Genomic DNA, 19,462 nt, shown 5'->3' with positions numbered 1-19,462 from the left:
CACACACACCCCCAGTTTAAAAGGGAAGAAGAATGTTTTTGCCTGGCACCTAAAGTTATGTTATGAAGGCGCCAGGCGAGCCTCCCTGGGGAGAGCGTGCCACAAGCAGGAAGCCACTGCACAAAAGGCCCTTTCTTGTGCTGCCGCCCTCTGGACCTTCTGCAGGTTCTGGGTCAGTTCATATGGGGAGAGGCAGTCCTTGAGGTATTGTGATCCTAAGCCACTTATAGGTCAAAAGCAGAACTTTGAATGTGGCCTGGAAACTAACTGGCAGACAGTGTAGTCGAACCAGGATCGGTGTTATATGCTCAAACCATCTTGCGCTGGTGAGCCAGCTGGGTGCTGAATTCTGAACCATCTGAAGTTTCTGAACCGTCTTCAGAGGCAGTCCCAAGTATAACACATTGCAGCAATCTAACCTAGAAGCTGTCAGAGCATGGGCAACAGAAGTCAATCTTTCCTTGTCCAGACAGGGGTTCAGCAGCCACCAGGCGAAGCTGATGGAAGACACTGCATTAGACCAAAGGCTGCATTAGACCAATATTCTTCTAGTACAAGGTTCAAAGTAGTGACATGACTGGCTATTGCTCCAAAGCTGTCTGTAAGGTGGAAGAGTACTGGCAGGCTCCTGCTATGAGATCTGCTTTGTGAACTTTCAACAATTTGTTATATATAAAGAGGATGAGGAGGCATCTGGTAATTTCCTCTGACTGATCATCCTCTAGGAGCCATTAATCTTCCTTGTGGCAATGTGTGAGTCACAACAGACACAGGGTTATCTTTGTTCACAGTATAGGCACTGGGCAGGGTCAGAAAGCAGCACGGTCCTGGGTTCTGAAGTTGTGTGGGGCGTCCCTTTGCTATTTCCTGTGGGTTGTAGGTCTGACAGCCTCCCTTTATATTAGATACTTGAGCGTGGGAGTGAAAGGTCCTTGGCTGCACATTTTCTCTATTATCTCAAAAGTTACTCTTCTGTATGGTTTCGAGGATCCTTTGGCTCAAAACATAACATCTGCAGAGGCCAAATGGCAACTTTTCACGGACTTGAAATAATCAGGGTTTGCTTGTTTGTTTTTGACGACGAAATGCTCTAATTTTCACCCTCTTAATTTTTCACAGAAAAAGAATGCTTTCTGTTTACTTCGGTTTCGCCCCCCCCCATCCCTGTCAAGATTTTATAGAAACGCCCACTGTGTGTCTTGAGTTTTTACTGATCAAGCACATTTTTATTTTGTTAGGCTAATGTCTTTTGGAGATTAAGCAGCTTGTGAGTACAACTAAAATGCAAATAGCACATAAGACAGGTCAGTTTGTTTGCTTATGGGTCAATGAGTCTCAGGACTGTGGTTAATGTTTGTCTCAAATGTTGCAGAATGTTTCTCTTCCAGGTGGCATTCCTGGAGGGGAAACTTGCCTCCTGGCTTTTGATAAACCCCACCCCACGGTCTTGCTTTACTATAGTGTAAAGTGAACTCTTTAAAAGTAATGGTTCCCGACCCCCTCCCCGAATATGGGGAGGGCTCTAAATACACAATGACCTTTTTTGACCTACAAAACCTCTCCCACAATGGCGAAAGTTGCAGCAATGCAGCTGTTGATTGATATTTTCCTTTCAAGTCTGTGGATGTGATTAAAGTTATCTCTCTATGCAAAATAATCTTTCTTTCCCTTAGCCATGAACACTTTGCAAGCGTGGGAAACCAAGTGCATTCCTGTATTCCTCCCAAGGTACTTGGGAAAACCAAAATGCTTTTTATTTCTCAGGTTCTTGCCTCCATTTTCATTTTGACATTGGATTTAAAATCTTCTCCATGAAGTTGCTCCTTTGGATTTATTCATCTCTCCACCCCACACCTCGACTTCTTAATCCACCCTTTGCCTACACACTCTTTATCTTTGAATTGTAACAATTTTTGCTGCACTTTTACTTCTTCTTTTTTTTTTAAAGAGTTTTTCAGTTTTTGGTAAAATGTATGTAATTGAAAGCTTGAATTTTTAAAACAGCATTTTGAGTTTCAACCTTTTTTTTGTATAGAGAAAGAGGTTATTAGCACTGTTTGGCTCTAACTTGAAGAAACGACATGTGTTAGGAAAAAATCTCACCCACTGTGTGGGTGATTGAGAAGAGCTGTAAAACAATGCCAGAAAAATAAGAATTTGCTGTGAGGGTCAGGTCGTGAACATAGCCAGATGTTCTGCTGGGGCTGGTAAGAGAATAATTTCTGGATATGAAAACTCCAGCATGCCTTGAGAGAAAACTCAATGTACTTTTGTTTGTAATTATTTCCATTTCCATTCAAAACGTACAAATGTGCAGTGGTGTTGGGAGGCATGGAATGTCGCTCTAGGAGGCTTTCCCATGGAGTAGAGGAAGAGAATTTGCAATGCAGGGAGGGGGTTGCAAGAGAATATGGTGGGTGTTGGGCTCAGTGCAACTGCATTCATCAGTTTCAAGCATTTTCTCATGAAACTAATAGTGCAATACTATGCCTTGGGAGAGTGCTGTTGCGCTCAGGTCTTGCTTTCAGGCTTCACATAAGCATCTGGTTGGCCACTGTGGGAATGGGATGCTGGACTAGATGGGCCTTTGGTCTGATCCAACAGAGCTCATCTCATCATCATTGCCCCACTGGCCATGCTAGCTAGGGCTAGTGGCAGATGGAGTCCAGCAACATATGAAGGACACCCTATTGGCTGCCCTTGGTGTATAGGATTGTACATTAAAGGTTGCCTTTTCTTTATGGCAGCATTTGGACATAATAGCTAGAACGTTTTTTGTTGTTGTTAGGAAAATGAGCTTAGTTTCATCCTGGACTTAGACGCTCTTTCCCACCTCTCTCTTCATTCATTGTGGCTCTGAGCAAGCTTCCAATTCCATTTTAGATGGAGTTTAGTGTGTTGCAATTTAGAGTGCTGTCCACAGCCTAAACTGCGGATAATCTTAACTATGGTGAGTTGAAACAAACCAGATTCCTGCACATACTGCAGCAAGCATGACACTCTATGAAAGGGAAGCATGCATTTCCAGACACTCACTGAACATGCGCCAGGGAACTGAGGTCAGTTGCACCTTCCTAGTTCATGCACATCATATGTCACCTTGCACTGGAGATAGGTATCTTTTTTTCACCCTTTATATATTTGTGAACACTGACAGTAAGTGAACAATGATACAGCTTGACAAATACAATTGCCATGTGAAGTACAGCAGTACCTCGGGATGCGAATGGGATCCGCTCCGGAGTCCCGTTCGCATCCTGAACAGAATGTAAGACGTGTCTGCACGGGTCGCGTTTCGCTGCTTCTGCACATGCGCGTGATGTCATTTTGACCATCTGCACATGCGCGAGCGGCGAAATGCGGAAGTAACGTGCTCTGTTACTTCCGGGTTGCCGCAGAGCGCAACGTGAAAATGCTTATCCTGAAGCGTATTTATCCCAAGGTATGCCTGTATCTGCACCAGCATTTTCACCTTTTGGAGCAGGGAAGGGACAAAGAAAAGGTTGGTGCAGACATCATGTGCTTGGGCATTGTGAGGAACGTTATGGGCAAACACAGCAAACTGGAGCCAATTGGAGTCCAGATCAAGGACATCAGACAGGCTGCTGTGTGGATGGCACCAGCTGTTCCTGAACATATCCTGGGGAAAACAGCTGGTGCAGGAATGCCTTTAGAAAGTTTAGGCTCAGTATAGTTTATTTGAAAGTGGATATGTATATTTCTAGTGGTTGAACAGAAATTAATTCAAATTGGATGTACCCTACAAAGAGGTCAAGAGGTCATTTATCCCAATTGTATCCTATGTATCCTGTTTTACCAAGCCAAAGCTAATTTTTTTATCTACAGCTGTGTCAGAACAGAAAAAAAATTGAGGTCACTTGGTGCCATGAAATTTGATGGCAAGGGCCATCAGAAATTCAAAATACTCTAACAAACTTACATATTCTCCTATTGAGTTGCCTGTTCCTGGAGTTTAGTGCATTACAGTGGTACCTCAGGTTACATACTGTCAGGGGTTTAGGAGCAGAGGCACGGGCAAGGGAGGAAACAGAGAGCGAAGGGGAGGAGGCAGAAGAAAAGATGAGTGATGACGACGACCCGAGATCTCCTAGTCTTTCCAGTGAATCAGAGGATTCACAGAAAGGAGCACCAGTGGCCAGGGCAAGGGGGGAGTCTAGGGGGGCACCCCAGGAAGATAGAGCCAGAGGGGACTCAGGGGGGAGCAGCTGGAAATCGGGACCAGCGTCACCGCCAGGAAGCAGGGAAGAGGAAGGGAGCCAGGGGGGAAGCGCTGGCAGCTCACCACAGGAGGGAGGGCATGAGTCAGGAGTGGCCACACCTCCATCGGGGAGCGAAGAAACGGTTAAGAGGAAAGTGGAAGGTTGGGCGCGCGCGCCAAGTTCAAATGCAGAGGAAGGCGGCGCAGTAAGCAGCCCCGAAAGGGAACCAGGTCCTAAAGCCCGGCGCAAGGAGGCAGGAGGGTCCGGGTCAGCGTCAGAAGAATCCTGGAAGGAAGAAGCCCCGGGGGGTAGAGGGACCCAGAGGAGGACAGTCAGGCGGAAAAGGTGGAGCAAGGCTAGGATATTAAGTTGGTGCACACGGGGCGGAGACTCAGACGGAGCTTCGCCGACCTAGCTACTAGACGTAGAGTTGCGCGCAGCAGCGTGAGAATGGAAACTGTAATTCAATAAAGACTTTTACTTAATGATCGCTGGCTAGCGTGATCCTCCGTGAGCTAGGATCTTCAAGCAGCTCTGACAGTAAGCTCCGTCCCCCTCTTGTGGGCATCTACAGCCTCGAGGAGGGGAGAGAAACAGGTGCCTACTAGCGAGCTCACGAACGGCAGACGACATGACGGCTGAGCAGCAGATAGAGGAACTCAGAAACGCAGTGGCACAACTGAACGCCGAGGCTCTCGCATCCAGGAAGAGAGAGGAGGAGGCAGCCGCCGCCTGCAGGGATCTCCAGGTCAGGTTAGACGTGCTGACAAAGCAGACACCCCGGCAGGAGGGAATTGGGTTGGCGAGACGGACAGGCGGGCTGGTCTCTCACTTCGATGGGAACCTGCAACAGTATCCCAACTTTAGAGCCGACGTACTGTGCGCACTGCAACTGCTGCATAAAGACTTTAGAGATGAACAAGAGAGAGTGGGGTTCATCATGTCCCATTTGCATGGGGATGCGAAAGCATGGCTACGCAATTTATGGAGAGATAAGGATCCGGCGCTCCAGAATGCAGATGCCTTTATTAAAGCGATGGATGGGTGTTTTTTTATCAAGTATTGACGTGGATCTTGCACGGAAGGAGGTGCATGGGCTGAGACAAGGGAGGGCCAGCGTCAGGCAGTATCATGCCCGCTTTTTCGCCTTGGTCAGTGCCCTGGAATGGGACAGAGATTCGGCTCCTGTAAGAGACCTCTTTTGGGAGGGGCTGCACAACTCGATTAAAGATGAGATCGCGAGGGGGGAGAGACCCCGAACCACCCAGGAGGTCGTTCAGAGGGCACTGGCAGTGGGGGTGAGGCTGGAAGGACGTCCGTGGAGCAGGGACGAAGGGCGTGGAGGGCGCGAACCAGCCGGGGGCCCCTCCTTCCTTCCCAGAGAAGCAGCGCGGGCGCAATCCACGCCTCCGCCAGGAGGAGGAGCCGAACCTATGGAGGTTGGAGGTGCAAGGGCTCAGTCAGCAACCAGAGCCCTAGCACCGGCAGCAGTGAAAGCGAAGCCTCCTAGAGGGAACAGGAAGTGTTACGTCTGTGAGGAGCCAGGGCATATGGCAAAAGAGTGTCCCCAGAGGCCCCACAAGCTCACTGCAGCCTCAGCAATGGTGACTGCAGCAACGCAGCAAGGAGGACCACAGCAGGGAAACGACGCTGTCTGGCTGGAGGAAGAGGCACTGGGGCCCAGCCAGACGTGTTAGTGACGCAGTCCCCAGAGATTTTACAGCCCGTGAACCCCCTCCCGCCCAAACCAGTAGTGAGGCTCACAGCATCTCTCCAGCTGCCCAATGGAATCACCATGGACGTGCCAATCACCATTGACTCAGGCAGCAATGCGGACTTTATAGGGCAGGACTTTGTCGACAGGCACGCTGTGCAGTTGCTGCCGGCCACACTGCCCCTGCAGGTTGTCACGGTGGATGGCAGGGAGCTGCTCGGGGGGCAAGTGGTGAAGCAGACACCACCAATGGTGATGCGACTTGGGAATCACAGAGAAATCATCAGCTTCAACGTCACTCAACTATCTGACACGCCCATTGTATTGGGCATGAGTTGGCTGGACAAGCACAGCCCAACGATGGCTTGGTACCAGAGGCAGCTGACCTTCGGCTCTTCCTTTTGTGCTGAACACTGCGTCGTGCCCAGGCAGGAAGGAGAGGAAGAGGAGTCGCAGCTGCTGCTAGGCACGCTGCAAGCGATTCCCCACAAGTACGCTGAATTTTTGGAAGTTTTCTGCGAGAAGGAGGCAGACAGGCTACCCCCTCACAGACCATATGACTGCAAATTTGACCTGCTGCCGGGGGCGGCGCTGCCTAAAGGGAAACTGTATTCCATGTCAGAGGACGAACTGCAAGAACTCAAGGAGTTCATTGATCATAATTTGCAGCGCGGCTTCATCCGGGAGTCCAGGGCAGTGGGGGGCAGTCCCGTATTCTTTGTTAAGAAGCGGGACACGCCCCAAAAGAGACTCGTAGTGGATTACAGGATTTTGAACAGTGTGACTAGGCCATCGGACTTCCCCATGCCCCGAATTGACGACCTCCTCGCAAAGGTACGGAAGGGCAGAGTGTTCACCAAGTTGGACCTGCGGGGGGCGTACAACCTCATTCGCATGCGGGAGGGTGATGAGTGGAAGACAGCCATGTTCACGCCACTGGGGACCTACGAATATAGAGTTATGCCTTTTGGATTGCAAAATGGCTCCCACGTTTTTCAAGCATTTATGCATCACGTGTTGGCGGGACTTCTCTACAAGACGTGCGTCTGTTTCTTAGATGACATCCTGATCTTTTCGGAATCGCAGCAGGAGCATGACAAACACGTCAAGGAAGTGCTGAGCAGGCTAAAGCAACATAGGCTCTACGCCAAGCTGGAGAAGTGCCAATTTGACGTGCCGGAGGTGGATTTTCTGGGCTACAAGCTGTCTGACAAGGGGCTCGCCATGGACAGCGCCAAGGTTCGAGCGGTGTTGGATTGGAAGAGCCCGCGCAACCGGAAGGAGGTCCAACGGTTTGTCGGCTTTGCGAACTTCTATCGCAAGTTTATCAAGGGCTTCGCGATGCAGACGGCGGCCATCACTGACACGCTTAGCTCCAAGAAAAAGAAGTTCATTTGGACAGAGCAGGCGGAGCAGTCCTTTCAGGCACTCAAGCGTCTCTTCGCGTCGGAAGAGCAGCTGCTTCATGTCAACCCCAGCAAGCCGATGAGGGTGGAGACAGACGCCTCGGACAGAGCCGTGGGGGCGGTCCTGCTGCAGAAAGACCCGCAGGGGGTGTGGCGACTGGGAGCGTTTTACTCCAGGAAGCTCAGCAAGTCCGAGCAGAACTACACCATATGGGACAGGGAGTTGCTGGCCATTCACGCAGCGTTCAAGGCGTGGAGGCACTTTCTGATCGGCGCCAAGCACACGGTGCAGGTTTGCACGGACCACAAGAATCTAGAGCACTGGCGCACGGCACAGTTCCTGAACCAGAGGCAGATACGTTGGGCTGAGTTCTTTGCGAACTTCGACTTCCGAATAGAGTATGTCCCGGGGGACACCAACATCATGGCAGACGCTCTCTCCCGTAAGCCACAGTATCTGGAGGACGCAACACCAGCGGCCGCCATGCACATCTTCGCACCAACAGTGTGGGCGTGCGCCGCGGCGACCGTGGACCTAGAGGCGGTGCGACGAGCGTTGCAGGGGGACTCCTTCGCACAAGCAAAGATGGCAGAGGTGCAAAGGGGCAAGGCAGCGGCCGACGGTTTCCAGCTAAGAGATGGATTGCTCATCCGTAAAGGGGCCATCTACGTGCCGGGAGACGAACTTCGAGCCAAGGTGCTGCAGCAGCTGCACGACGCGCCCACGGCCGGGCACTTTGGCAAGGAGAAGACGGTGGAATTAGTAGCCAGGGATTTCTGGTGGCCTGGAATGAGAGGGGAGGTCGCAGACTACGTGGCGAGGTGTGACACCTGCCAGAGGGCCAAACCAGTGCACAAACCGCCGGCCGGACTGTTGGAACCGCTGCAAACTCCGGTCGAACCTTGGGAAAGGGTGGCCCTGGACTTTGTCACGGATCTGCCCAGCTCAAGGGGCAAGACGGCAGTGCTGGTGGTGGTGGACCTGTTTTCCAAGATGGCGCATTTCATTCCGTGTGCTAAGGTGGCCACGGCGGAGCAAACCGCCAAACTGTTCATAGACCACGTGTTCAAGGTTCACGGTCTGCCACGGTCTATTCTGTCCGACCGGGGGCGGCAGTTCATCTCGAATTTCTGGCAGAAGCTGATGGGCTTCCTGAACGTCAAGATCAACCTGGCGTCGGCGAGACACCCGCAGACCAACGGGCAAGCGGAACGGGTCAATGCCATCATGCAGCAGTACCTGAGATGTTATGCAAATCAACAGCCTGCGACGTGGGTGGATTACCTGCCGCTTGCCGAGTTCGCCTACAACAACACGAAGCACGTGTCCACGGGGGTCACGCCGTTCTTCGCCAACAACGGGAGGCACCCCAGAACCTTCCCGGGACTGGAAAGAATGGGGGAGGGGGAGCCGCAGACAGCAGATGCGTTCGCGTCGGAGCTGCAGGAAGTCCACGATCAGCTGAGGCGCCACCTGGAGCTGGCCAAGCACGCATACAAGGTACAAGCAGACAAGCACAGAAGGGTTGGAGAAGAGCTCCACGTGGGAGACTGGGTTTGGTTAGCAGCCCACGCAGTGCCGGCCAGGTCGTTGGCCAAGAAGAAACTAGGGCATAAACAACTGGGGCCCTACCAAGTCGAAGAGCAGGTCAACCCGGTAGCTTTCAGACTGGCACTTCCGGAGGGTTCCAGAATGCATCCGGTATTCCACAGATCGGTGCTCACTCCCTACAAGGCACCGCACAGGTTCCAGGAACCCGGAACGGCGCCGAGTCCGGCCAGAGACAGAACAGGGCACGCGGGAGTGGCACAGAAGGAGCGCATCAACGAAGTCACGGAGATTTTGGACTCCAGATGGGGGGAAGAGGGGGTAGAATACTTTCTCGCCAAGGAGGGCACCCCGGCCAGTGCGAACAGCTGGGTGCCGGGCTACGCCTTAGACGAACCTCTGCTCAAAGACGAGTTTCACGCCCTCTTCCCACATAGACCTATGCCAGCAGACTTTTTCGACGACTGGCTTTTCACGCCCACGCTTTCGGCCAGCACGTTCCGGGGGTTCGACTCGGACGAGGAACCGACACGAGACGTCCGTTCCCCGGAGGGGTCACCCTCGGGATCTGCCTCAGAACCCTCGTATTGGTGGGACGATAGGCCAGAGGAGCAGTTCCGCAGAAAGTGGCTGGAATGCTCAGGACGAGCAACGCCGCCAGGAGGAAGTGAGGGAGAGACGGACATGGACATTTTCGGGGACGACCCTGGTTTCGAGCACGGCGGCACAGAGATGGAAGCGGAGGTGACCGTCGTCGACGAGAGCAGGGAGGAAGACCCGGGAGAGTTCAGATGGAGGCCCGCCACGGGAAGCGACCGATATCCGACGTTCGTCCCTTTGCAACAGCAGCCCCCAGCTCCAGCACCGGAAGGAGGGGAGGGGGGAATGGGGGGCTTCGAGGGGGGGATGGATGTCAGGGGTTTAGGAGCAGAGGCACGGGCAAGGGAGGAAACAGAGAGCGAAGGGGAGGAGGCAGAAGAAAAGATGAGTGATGACGACGACCCGAGATCTCCTAGTCTTTCCAGTGAATCAGAGGATTCACAGAAAGGAGCACCAGTGGCCAGGGCAAGGGGGGAGTCTAGGGGGGCACCCCAGGAAGATAGAGCCAGAGGGGACTCAGGGGGGAGCAGCTGGAAATCGGGACCAGCGTCACCGCCAGGAAGCAGGGAAGAGGAAGGGAGCCAGGGGGGAAGCGCTGGCAGCTCACCACAGGAGGGAGGGCATGAGTCAGGAGTGGCCACACCTCCATCGGGGAGCGAAGAAACGGTTAAGAGGAAAGTGGAAGGTTGGGCGCGCGCGCCAAGTTCAAATGCAGAGGAAGGCGGCGCAGTAAGCAGCCCCGAAAGGGAACCAGGTCCTAAAGCCCGGCGCAAGGAGGCAGGAGGGTCCGGGTCAGCGTCAGAAGAATCCCGGAAGGAAGAAGCCCCGGGGGGTAGAGGGACCCAGAGGAGGACAGTCAGGCGGAAAAGGTGGAGCAAGGCTAGGATATTAAGTTGGTGCACACGGGGCGGAGACTCAGACGGAGCTTCGCCGACCTAGCTACTAGACGTAGAGTTGCGCGCAGCAGCGTGAGAATGGAAACTGTAATTCAATAAAGACTTTTACTTAATGATCGCTGGCTAGCGTGATCCTCCGTGAGCTAGGATCTTCAAGCAGCTCTGACACATACGCTTCAGGTTACAGACTCCGCTAACCCAGAAATAGTGCTTCAGGTTAAGAACTTTGCTTCAGGATGAGAACAGAAATCGTGCTCCGGCGTCACAGCAGCAGCAGGAGGCCCCATTAGCTAAAGTGGTGCTTCAGGTTAAGAACAGTTTCAGGTTAAGAACGGACCTCCGGAACAAATTAAGTTCTTAACCCGAGGTACCACTGTAGTTTGTTTCCCTTTATGGTTATCTGAAGTTGTGGAGGTCTTCAAACCCCTGAATATTATGTGGCATTCATTTCTGGGGCAACCCAGTCTGATGAATGGTATGGTATATAAAACAACAACAACAACAACAACAACAACAACAACAACAACAACAACAACAACAACAACAACAACAGAATGTAGGAATGGCAGTTTTGAAGGCTGTTAGGGGTGGGGTGGGGTAATTTCTAGCAAAAATTAAGAATGAAAGCGACAAGTGGCCACACCAAAAACTTCATAGATACAGCTTTCTGTAAAACACCTTTTTTCTATAGAGTGATGCTACAGTTATTTCCCTGTAAAGGAGCCTTCACTAAGTAGGTACTTTCCAGATGTTTTGGACTACAACTCCTATCAGCATGGGTGAAGGCTGCTCTATAGGGATATACCTTTAAAATATACCCTCCTCAAGCCATGCCATCATGATGTTTGTAGATCCTATTGCCAAGGCAACTTGTTTCCCCAACTCCAGGGAATGATTGCCATTGTGATTTGTCATCTTTCCTACGGCCAGGTGTTCCACAACTGAAACTGCAGCCAGGAAAAGTTTTCCATTCAAGATGACTGACGGCTTTGTACATGGGAATTATGTTGTGGGTGGGGAATGGGAAAGATATGAATCACATTTTTCTTTCTACTCACTGTCATTCATATTATCAGAAACTGGCTTGCATTTGTCTTTGAGCAGCGCAGCGCTCTCCTGCTGTAAAAACTTGAGTGTCACCTCATTTTACAAGCAAACTAATATGGAGGTGACTCAAGGTCAGCATTAGGTCCAGAGCACTGAGCTACATAGAGATTTCATCCTTTCCCTCTCCTAGCCCAAGTCTGTTCGCTTTGCTAGATTTCTCTCTCACAGCTGTGCACTTTAATGGGAAGAACTTTCCCTGGAGCCCAAGCAGGAGGGCCGTGAACTCTGGAGTCTGGCTATGGTTTTGGATGTCTGATCTGTTTGAGAGCCTTTGCACACAATACCAAAAGGAAAGAGGCATTTGCAGTATAACGTTTGGAGAGACCCATGTCTGCAAATATATTGCCAACAAATACCTTGTGAAACTCCCAGCTATCTATTTATAGGAGTTTGCAAACAAACATATCCCCTTCAAATGTTTTGAAGCAAAACTCCCCCCTTTTTTTTAATTGTGTGAAAAGCCCTTAAGTCTGTTTCGTGTAAGAGAACATTATATGTGCTAGGATCTCTTCCAAGGTTTTGGTGCAAACACAGCTGCTTCGTTTCAACTCCCAGAAAATGAAGATGGGGGAAAGATTATTATACAGGTGGAACTGGAGGGAAATTAAATTGCAGTTTAAGTATTGCAGTGTGCGAAACCAGATCTGTAGCAAAGTTTTACTTGCTTCAGTGACTTCTTCGTTTTCTTCACAGAGCAGGAGGTTGGGTTGCGATCAGTGATGGAGATGGCTATTCTTGTCACCCTCAAAAGGCTAAATAGCGGGATTGGGTGGGGAGTGCAAGGCTAATCTCTTTTCCTCATATTCAACAAAGGTTTTTTTATAGTCAATTAATCTGTACCAATGGGCACATGTTACAGTTGTCACAGGAGTGCCACTGAAAATGACCTCATTTTAGTTTTTATATTTTGCTGGAAGCTGCCCAGGATGGTTTTCCAAGGCTTTTGCCATTTGCTCTGATTCAGTGGTCAAGAGCAGCTTTTCAAGAGGAAAGCACCAGGGCGAACAAAAAAGTGCTTGTACACAGAGCTTTAAATTGTGGACCTTTGCCTAGAAAGTGTAGGGCAAAATGTAAATGTGGATGAGCCCTAAGACTTTGTAGAGAAGAGTATTGCAGGAGTAAGACTATTATTATTATTATCATCATACAAATCTGCATATTTGAAAGGCAGATCTCGCTGGTGACTTCATTACCCATTGCTCAGGATTCACTGCCCCATCTTAATCTGTCCACTGACTTTTCGAGTTTCTCGAATAACCACCCTTTTGATCCTGATGGTAATTGTCAACTATGCTATCTCTCTGCATAGTTAGAAACTCAATGTCTGTATCTATGTGAATCTTCATCCTTCATTTAACGAGTGGATAAAAATGGCAGTGAGTGGCATCCATCCTCTTGGGGCTAGAGTGGGAAGGGAACCAGGCTTTGCTGAGTTCACATTCTCAGGATGAGTTTTCCAACTCAAGTCTTCTGCAGAGCCGCAGGAGACTTGCTGAAGGGATTTCCAGTTGTGGTTTGGGAAGACGTTTTCTTCCTCTAAGCCAAACAAACCCAAACAGCACTGAACCAGTTGTTGGTGTTAATTAATCCCTACTGGACAGCCACTGCCAGAAAGCAACAGATGCTGACGTTATGGTATGTTTCATGTAAGCCTTGAAAATCAATAAAATGCTATCCCTATGGAACAGGAAATAATTTGAGAGAGGATTTTGAACATTTGCCTTTGAAGACATGGTTTTCAAAACAAAGTGCTAGCAGCCATGACTGTCGTTACAGTGGGAAAGAAGGCTGGCCCCTCAAGAGTTATTTCAGGCCCTTCACTTTGAATTTTCAGCCTTAATGTCAACAGTAAGGAAATATAAATCCATGGGAAGTATAAGGAAAAATGAAGTGCAGTATTCAAACCAATTGCTCAGGGCAAGATTGGATTAAGTTGCCTTGACTACTGTAAACTGTAATGTGGTGTATTTGGGACTATCTTTGGAAACGGCCAGGAAACTGCTAACTTATTTTAAAGCACAGCGGGCTACTTACTGGGATTGGCCATTGCAAACACATGTTGCCAGTACTTCAAGAATTTCGCTAGCTCCCAGTCTACTTCCAATGTCAATTAAAAATGTAGGTGCTTCCCAGGGGGTGGACAGATACCTTTTGGCAGGAAGCACTGCTGCCCCCACACCCAAATCCAGGCATGTGCCCCAGCAGTGTGGGAGGAGACCAGGGGCAATCCAGCCGCTCTGCAGGAATGCCCCCTTTGTGCTGAGAGACTTGGTGAAAAAGGAGCGTTCTGCAGAGTGTTGCTGCTACACTCCTTGCCTTTGACTTTGGGCTGACTTTGAGCTTACCCAAAGCCAAGTCAGAAGCTGCTGCCACTAAGGCCAGAGAAGGGTGACAGTTGAAAGAGAAGAAGAGGAGATGCAGTGGCGGCAGCATGGTTGTGGTGGTCAGGATCTCCCTGCCTCGCCCCTGTGGAGCATGCTGCCTGAGGCAGGCTGCTTCAGATCGCCTCATTGGTGTGCGATCTGGTGCCATGGTTCTTCCCCTTTTAAGGCTCATACAGCATGGGACCCACTATCCAAAGGAACAGCTGTTCTTGTATCAATCTGCCCATGCAGTGCCATCTTTAGAGGTTGTCCTCTGGGTACCACCACCATCTGAGGAGAGGTGGGTGGTGACCGGAGAGAAGGAGGACCTTCTTGATAGATTCCTATCACAGGAAGGAATTTTTGCCCTTTGGGCACCGGCTAAAACAGTTTTATTTTGCCTGGTGTGGTTGTTTTTAGCTGCTGCTGTTCATCATTGCTATTGTATTTTATATTTTATGCCCTGGAACTTTGGCTGAAGCCTGTTGGGAGTGGCTGTGCACTACTCCAGAAGCAATATGCCTCTGAATAACACTTGCTGTTTGCGATTGTGGCATGCTTTCAGGCTTTCCGCTGGTTGTCCACTGTGAGAACAGAGGGCTGAACACCAGGAGGGCTGTGTGTTGCCTCCTGCTGCTGTGGATGTAGAAACTCACTAAGAGCCGAGTTCACGGTAGAACAAACTTTCTTTTTGCTGAGGTTTGGGAGCCTGCACAGAGTAGTAGTTAACTTCTCCAACTAGGTCACACCGTTTTGTCAGCTCTCCAGGAGCTAGCTGCCTGGGTCATCGCTGTTTCTCTTGAATGGGGCCACGTGCCAAATATTTAGTTGACAATGCACATGTTACAGACTGCTTAATTATGTACTGAATTCTTCCTACCAATTCTCCCTTACAAACGCTGGATCTATTCTCTTCCCCAAAGTCCATCAAGGGTAAGCAGCCTACAGAAGTCAGTACTGGCAGGTGGGAGAAGGGTTACAAACCCCATCCAGTTACGCATTTCCCCCTGCAATTTCTCTCCCCTCGTCTCAGCATTACCATTATGAGACAAATATGGGGGAGTTTGTCATAAATATGTAGTGTTGGCCTTGGCTGGAAGTGAGTGAGAGCAAAAGCACTTGGGTGACTGATAAGCACATAGGCACAACTCATGCTAATAATTTTGTATTTTACTAAAATGATTTAAAGCCATCCCTTTATTCTCAACATATTAAGCTACTTGCATTCATGATTTGCATTATCTCTCATCATGGGCCATGCCCTTTGTGTCTTCTGGCCCATGCTGTCACAAAAACGCCAGGGAAAGGCCTGTAGACAGTCCATACACTGGCTGTATTATCTGAATTGCACTGAAGAAAAGGATCGTGTCATGGGTTGGGTGGCTTATTATGTATTTAAGTACCAGTAATCTAATTGAAATGTAAATAGCTGCCTAGAAAGAGGAAGAACACAGGGGCTGTTCAGCTGACTTCTTAAATTTGCTTTTTCCAAGGCATTGCTGGCTCCAAGTTTTTGTGAGCCTTTGGTCAAGAGAATGTCAGGGCCGATTCACATTTAATTTGTTTTAGAATATGCTACAACAGAATGTACTATCAGTTGTGAAATGTATACGTGTACTGTATAAATGGACACCCATTTCTGCAGTAAACACACAGGTTGGGGGCCATTCCTGGTTCTACATTTATTGCTGGGCTTATCCTGACATTTAAGTTCAAAACTGCCAATACCACACACACTTTTTGTAGAGCTGTCACCTGTTTGAAGAGCTGTCACCTGTTTGAAGAATGCTAAACAATTAACCTTATGACCTTTAGCTGATTGATTTGAGTGTAATAACTTATGAGTGGAAAAAGTTCTAAAGAAAACACACACATTTTCTTTGATTTCAGCTGATGCATGTGTGTATCACAGCAGCTATTATTTCTAATAAGAATGTGCAATTGTTATTTATTATTGTAATCCTAGTCACCCAGCTTTTCTAATTGTTCCATTGTGCTTTGTTAAATTAATGCCATAGGCAACCTCTCAGGGTAACTAAAACAGAACAGCTAAACTAATGCATTTGTGCTGTTGTGCTACTGTAATCTGATGAGTAAAATGTTCTCTGCACAATCCAAAAGACAGCATAGGATGGAGGCAGAGACGTACCTAGGCTCTCTTGTGCCCTTGGCACCCCTGCCATCCCTTGCCCCCTAGGCAATCATTGGCTCTCTTTGTCTTTCTTCACGATTTTTGTGCCCACCCATGGTGGGGGCCAACCTAGCCAACCACTAGGTACCGCCCTGGATGGAGGTCAAAACTCATGTTAACCACTCTACATTTTTAAAGCTTGCCCATAGGCTTCCATTTGAAATTTCACATTTTTTTTATGAAGCTATAATAATCATGGAATTTGTCATAGGGCAAATTCTCCCCCAAAACATTACAGAGGCAACTTTATTCATCTAGTTAAAGCTTCCCTAATAAAAACCAAATCATTGAACTGTGTTTAGTTTGTTTGGGGTGGTGTGTTTTTTTTTGAGTGGTGATAAATTGAACAGCCGTTCTGAGTTCTTGAAACATGAAGTAAACCAAGAAGGAAAATAGAGCTGGTTCGCTCAAGATGGCAGGTTTTCCATGCAGTAAAGCATGGCACAATGTAGTGAGCTCATGCATACATGCCTTTCTGCATATATAGCATTTAATGAGCATATCTGTTTAGGCCATTCTTGTGTGTGTGTGTGTGCATAAAAGTGTCTTTTGAAATTAATATCTCAGATAGGTACTTGAAGCCAGACACTCTTGAAGTACTTGGAAGCAGAATGTTGTGAGCATACAGTATTTTATTCCTTGAAAATATTCAGGATCCTAGAGACTTAAGTTGTTGAGTTATGGCACTGAGCTCACCATTGTTGACGCTTTCTGGCGAATTGTTTATTGCTGCTAAGTGTAAGTGCAATGGCTCCTTAGTTCAGCTTTGCAACTGGAGGCATAAGCTGCCTTGAAGATAGTTGGCGAAGGTTTAGATTTCTTTCCCACCCTTCACTGTGACGTCTCTGGGTGGGTTACAACAATTTAAAAATACAGTACTAAAAGCATTTAAAACAAATTACAGTCAAGAGAATAGGCTTGATCCTAAAATATGTTTATTAGGTGTTCACTCTTACCTGCACTGTGATGTGTGCTGCATACTGCAAACTTGCCTCTCCAGGATTTTTTTGAGAGATAGGGAGTTATCCAGCTAAACAGTTCTGCCAATGTATACACTTTTGGCTGCACAGTGCAACTCTCCCCTCCCCCCCTGTCTCCCTGTGGACCTCCTAAATCTCATATAGGTTTCCTTTCAACCCTTTGGAACAGATTTAGGGAGGGCACAGGGGGCAAGAAATTTTCATTGTGCAGCTAGAGGGCCCTATACTAGTGGGACTCTTTAGTTGGGTCCAGTCCACAGTTTTCTGCCTTTCAATGTGGATTTGAGCCACATCACTGATACTTGGAAGGCTCTCCTATATGAATGTATCCATACTGTACTGAACAACACTGTCTTGCTTATTTCTGAAATGCCTTTTTTCCCCCTTCACCAGAAAACTTCAGCACAGAAGTTGGCCTCTTGGAGCTGATTGGAGATCCCCCACCAGACCAGATAACCAAAGTGTATGGCCCAGACAACAGCCCTGGCTATGTGTTTGGACTGGATGCCAACACTGGACAAGTGGCACGTTACCATCTCCCCAGCCCTTTTTACAGAGACTTCTCACTCTTGTTCCATGTGCAGCCCACCACAGACAAGGCAGGGGTCCTTTTTGCTATCACGGATGCCTCCCAGTCAATCATTTATGTTGGTGTGAAGCTATCAGAGGTGAAAGATGGAAAACAGCAGATCATCTTCTATTATACGGAGCCTGGCTCTCAGAACTCCTATGCCGCTGCTGCATTCACAGTGCCTTCCCTAGTCAATCAGTGGACTCGCTTTGCCATCAGCGTGGAGGATGAGGAAGTCGTTCTCTACGTAGACTGCGAGGAGTTTGAGCGGGTCCGTTTTGAACGCTCGCCTGATGAGATGGAGCTGGAAGATGGCTCAGGGCTTTTTGTGGCACAAGCTGGAGGAGCTGATCCCGATAAATACCAGGTGAGCATGGACCAAGGTATTCTTTTCAGTGAAAATGGTCACAGGCTGATGTGAGTTCACAGTGAACAGAGAGTGTTGAAATACATAATTTGGCCTTGTGTGATTCAGTAGACCAAGGAAGTGGGAACAAGCAAAATAAAAATAAAAATCCACTGACATGTTGTTGGCTTACCCAAAGTTTCTATCAAGGAGCTTTCTCCTTGCTCTTGTACTCAGGCTGCCTCATCCTCTAATTTCCCATCTGCATTTGCCTTTTACTAGTGAGAAAAGAGGCCCAGTAAGGAGATGGCAATTCAGAGATACAAGAATAGTGAGGTTTTCCCCTGTGAATTATTTATTTGCAAGCCTACCAGACATCTCCTGGGCATTGATCTGTTGTGGGATCACTCACTGCTTTTTATAGAAGCATCTGTTTATTTTGGGATGAGAATTTGCCCATTCTCTTATTTATGCATGCAAGGACCTCACCAGAGCATGGAAAAGAGCCTCTAGTCTAACCAGGGGCTCTTAACCTGTGTGTGTTTCCTTATATATAGATCAAATTCAGCATGCATGATCATTATCTCAGTTTATGGAGAACTGTCTGTATATATGTGTGTTTTGTGCAGCTGACAGATGGTTGTCTAGTTCCCATGTTTGGCAGCCTCAGTAGACCAAAGTTAGCTCAGTAGTGTAATGTTACTGAATATGATTTCCTAGATGTTTCAGCTGCAGAATGCAGGTTAGTTTGTAGAAATTTTGATTTTTGTGGTTTTTAAATCTTTTTTTGCCTGTACCCATTTTACTTTGGTGCGTATGCTCATTATGTACATCTTTCAATGAACACTGAAAGATATTTTGATGTTTCTTTTTTTAAAAAAACAACCACACCAACCCAATGAATTGCCATTGTGAAGAATCTGATGAGGAATATATGGAAGTGACTATAGCTAGTACTTACAAGTGACAGTGGCAACTTCCTCTGTCTTCTGAAGTCCATCTTTCTTTTTGCGGAAAGAGATTATTTTGTTAACTTTGCAAAGAGCTTTAAAAACGAATCTGAATAATCATTCCAGTGTATCATCCAGAGTGAAAAACAAAGGGGAAGTAATTAACATTTTTCACCATCAAGTTCATTTCCAGACACTGGCTTAATTTGTCAGTCTAGTGACCCCTGTGATTTGTACTTGGCCCTCCCCACTGAGATCAAATCCATTGCTGCATTCTTCTTTTGCGGGTGGTGGTGGTGGAGGAGGGTGGCCAGAATTTTCTACAGCTGATGTCTGCAGACAAAAGCATGGGGTATTTCTACCCAAGCCTTGTTGACAACTGATTAGAAAACGTGATAAATGCTGCTTTTCAGCACAGATTGCCTTGGGGAGCAGTTTCCCCTGCCCACTCAGTAACAGATGTGGATATTCATATGGGATACACACAACAGATACTTTCTTTAGTCTGCTGCTACCAGAATGCAGGAGGAATGTTAAACAGTAGCTGCAGGTGACTAGAAGTTCTTACA

The 19,462-nt window shown here is 48.3% G+C and overlaps 1 protein-coding gene across 6 annotated transcripts in view; it reads left to right on the top strand.

Annotated features, from left to right (window-relative positions):
• COL18A1 (collagen type XVIII alpha 1 chain) overlaps positions 1-19,462 on the top strand; it is a 152,642-nt gene that overhangs the window by 76,216 nt on the left and 56,964 nt on the right. For all 6 annotated transcript variants that reach the window (XM_083497809.1, XM_083497811.1, XM_083497810.1 and 3 more), the window contains one exon: positions 17,420-17,964. In XM_083497809.1, the coding sequence (XP_083353935.1) occupies positions 17,420-17,964 (545 nt within the window). The remainder of the gene's footprint in view (positions 1-17,419; positions 17,965-19,462) is intronic.

This window comes from Podarcis liolepis (assembly GCF_965112155.1).
Source record: "Podarcis liolepis genome assembly, chromosome: 1".
Classification (NCBI taxonomy): Eukaryota; Metazoa; Chordata; class Lepidosauria; order Squamata; family Lacertidae; genus Podarcis; species Podarcis liolepis.
The sequence above is the reverse complement of the archived record's forward strand: the minus strand, read 5'-3'. Positions and strand labels throughout refer to the sequence as shown.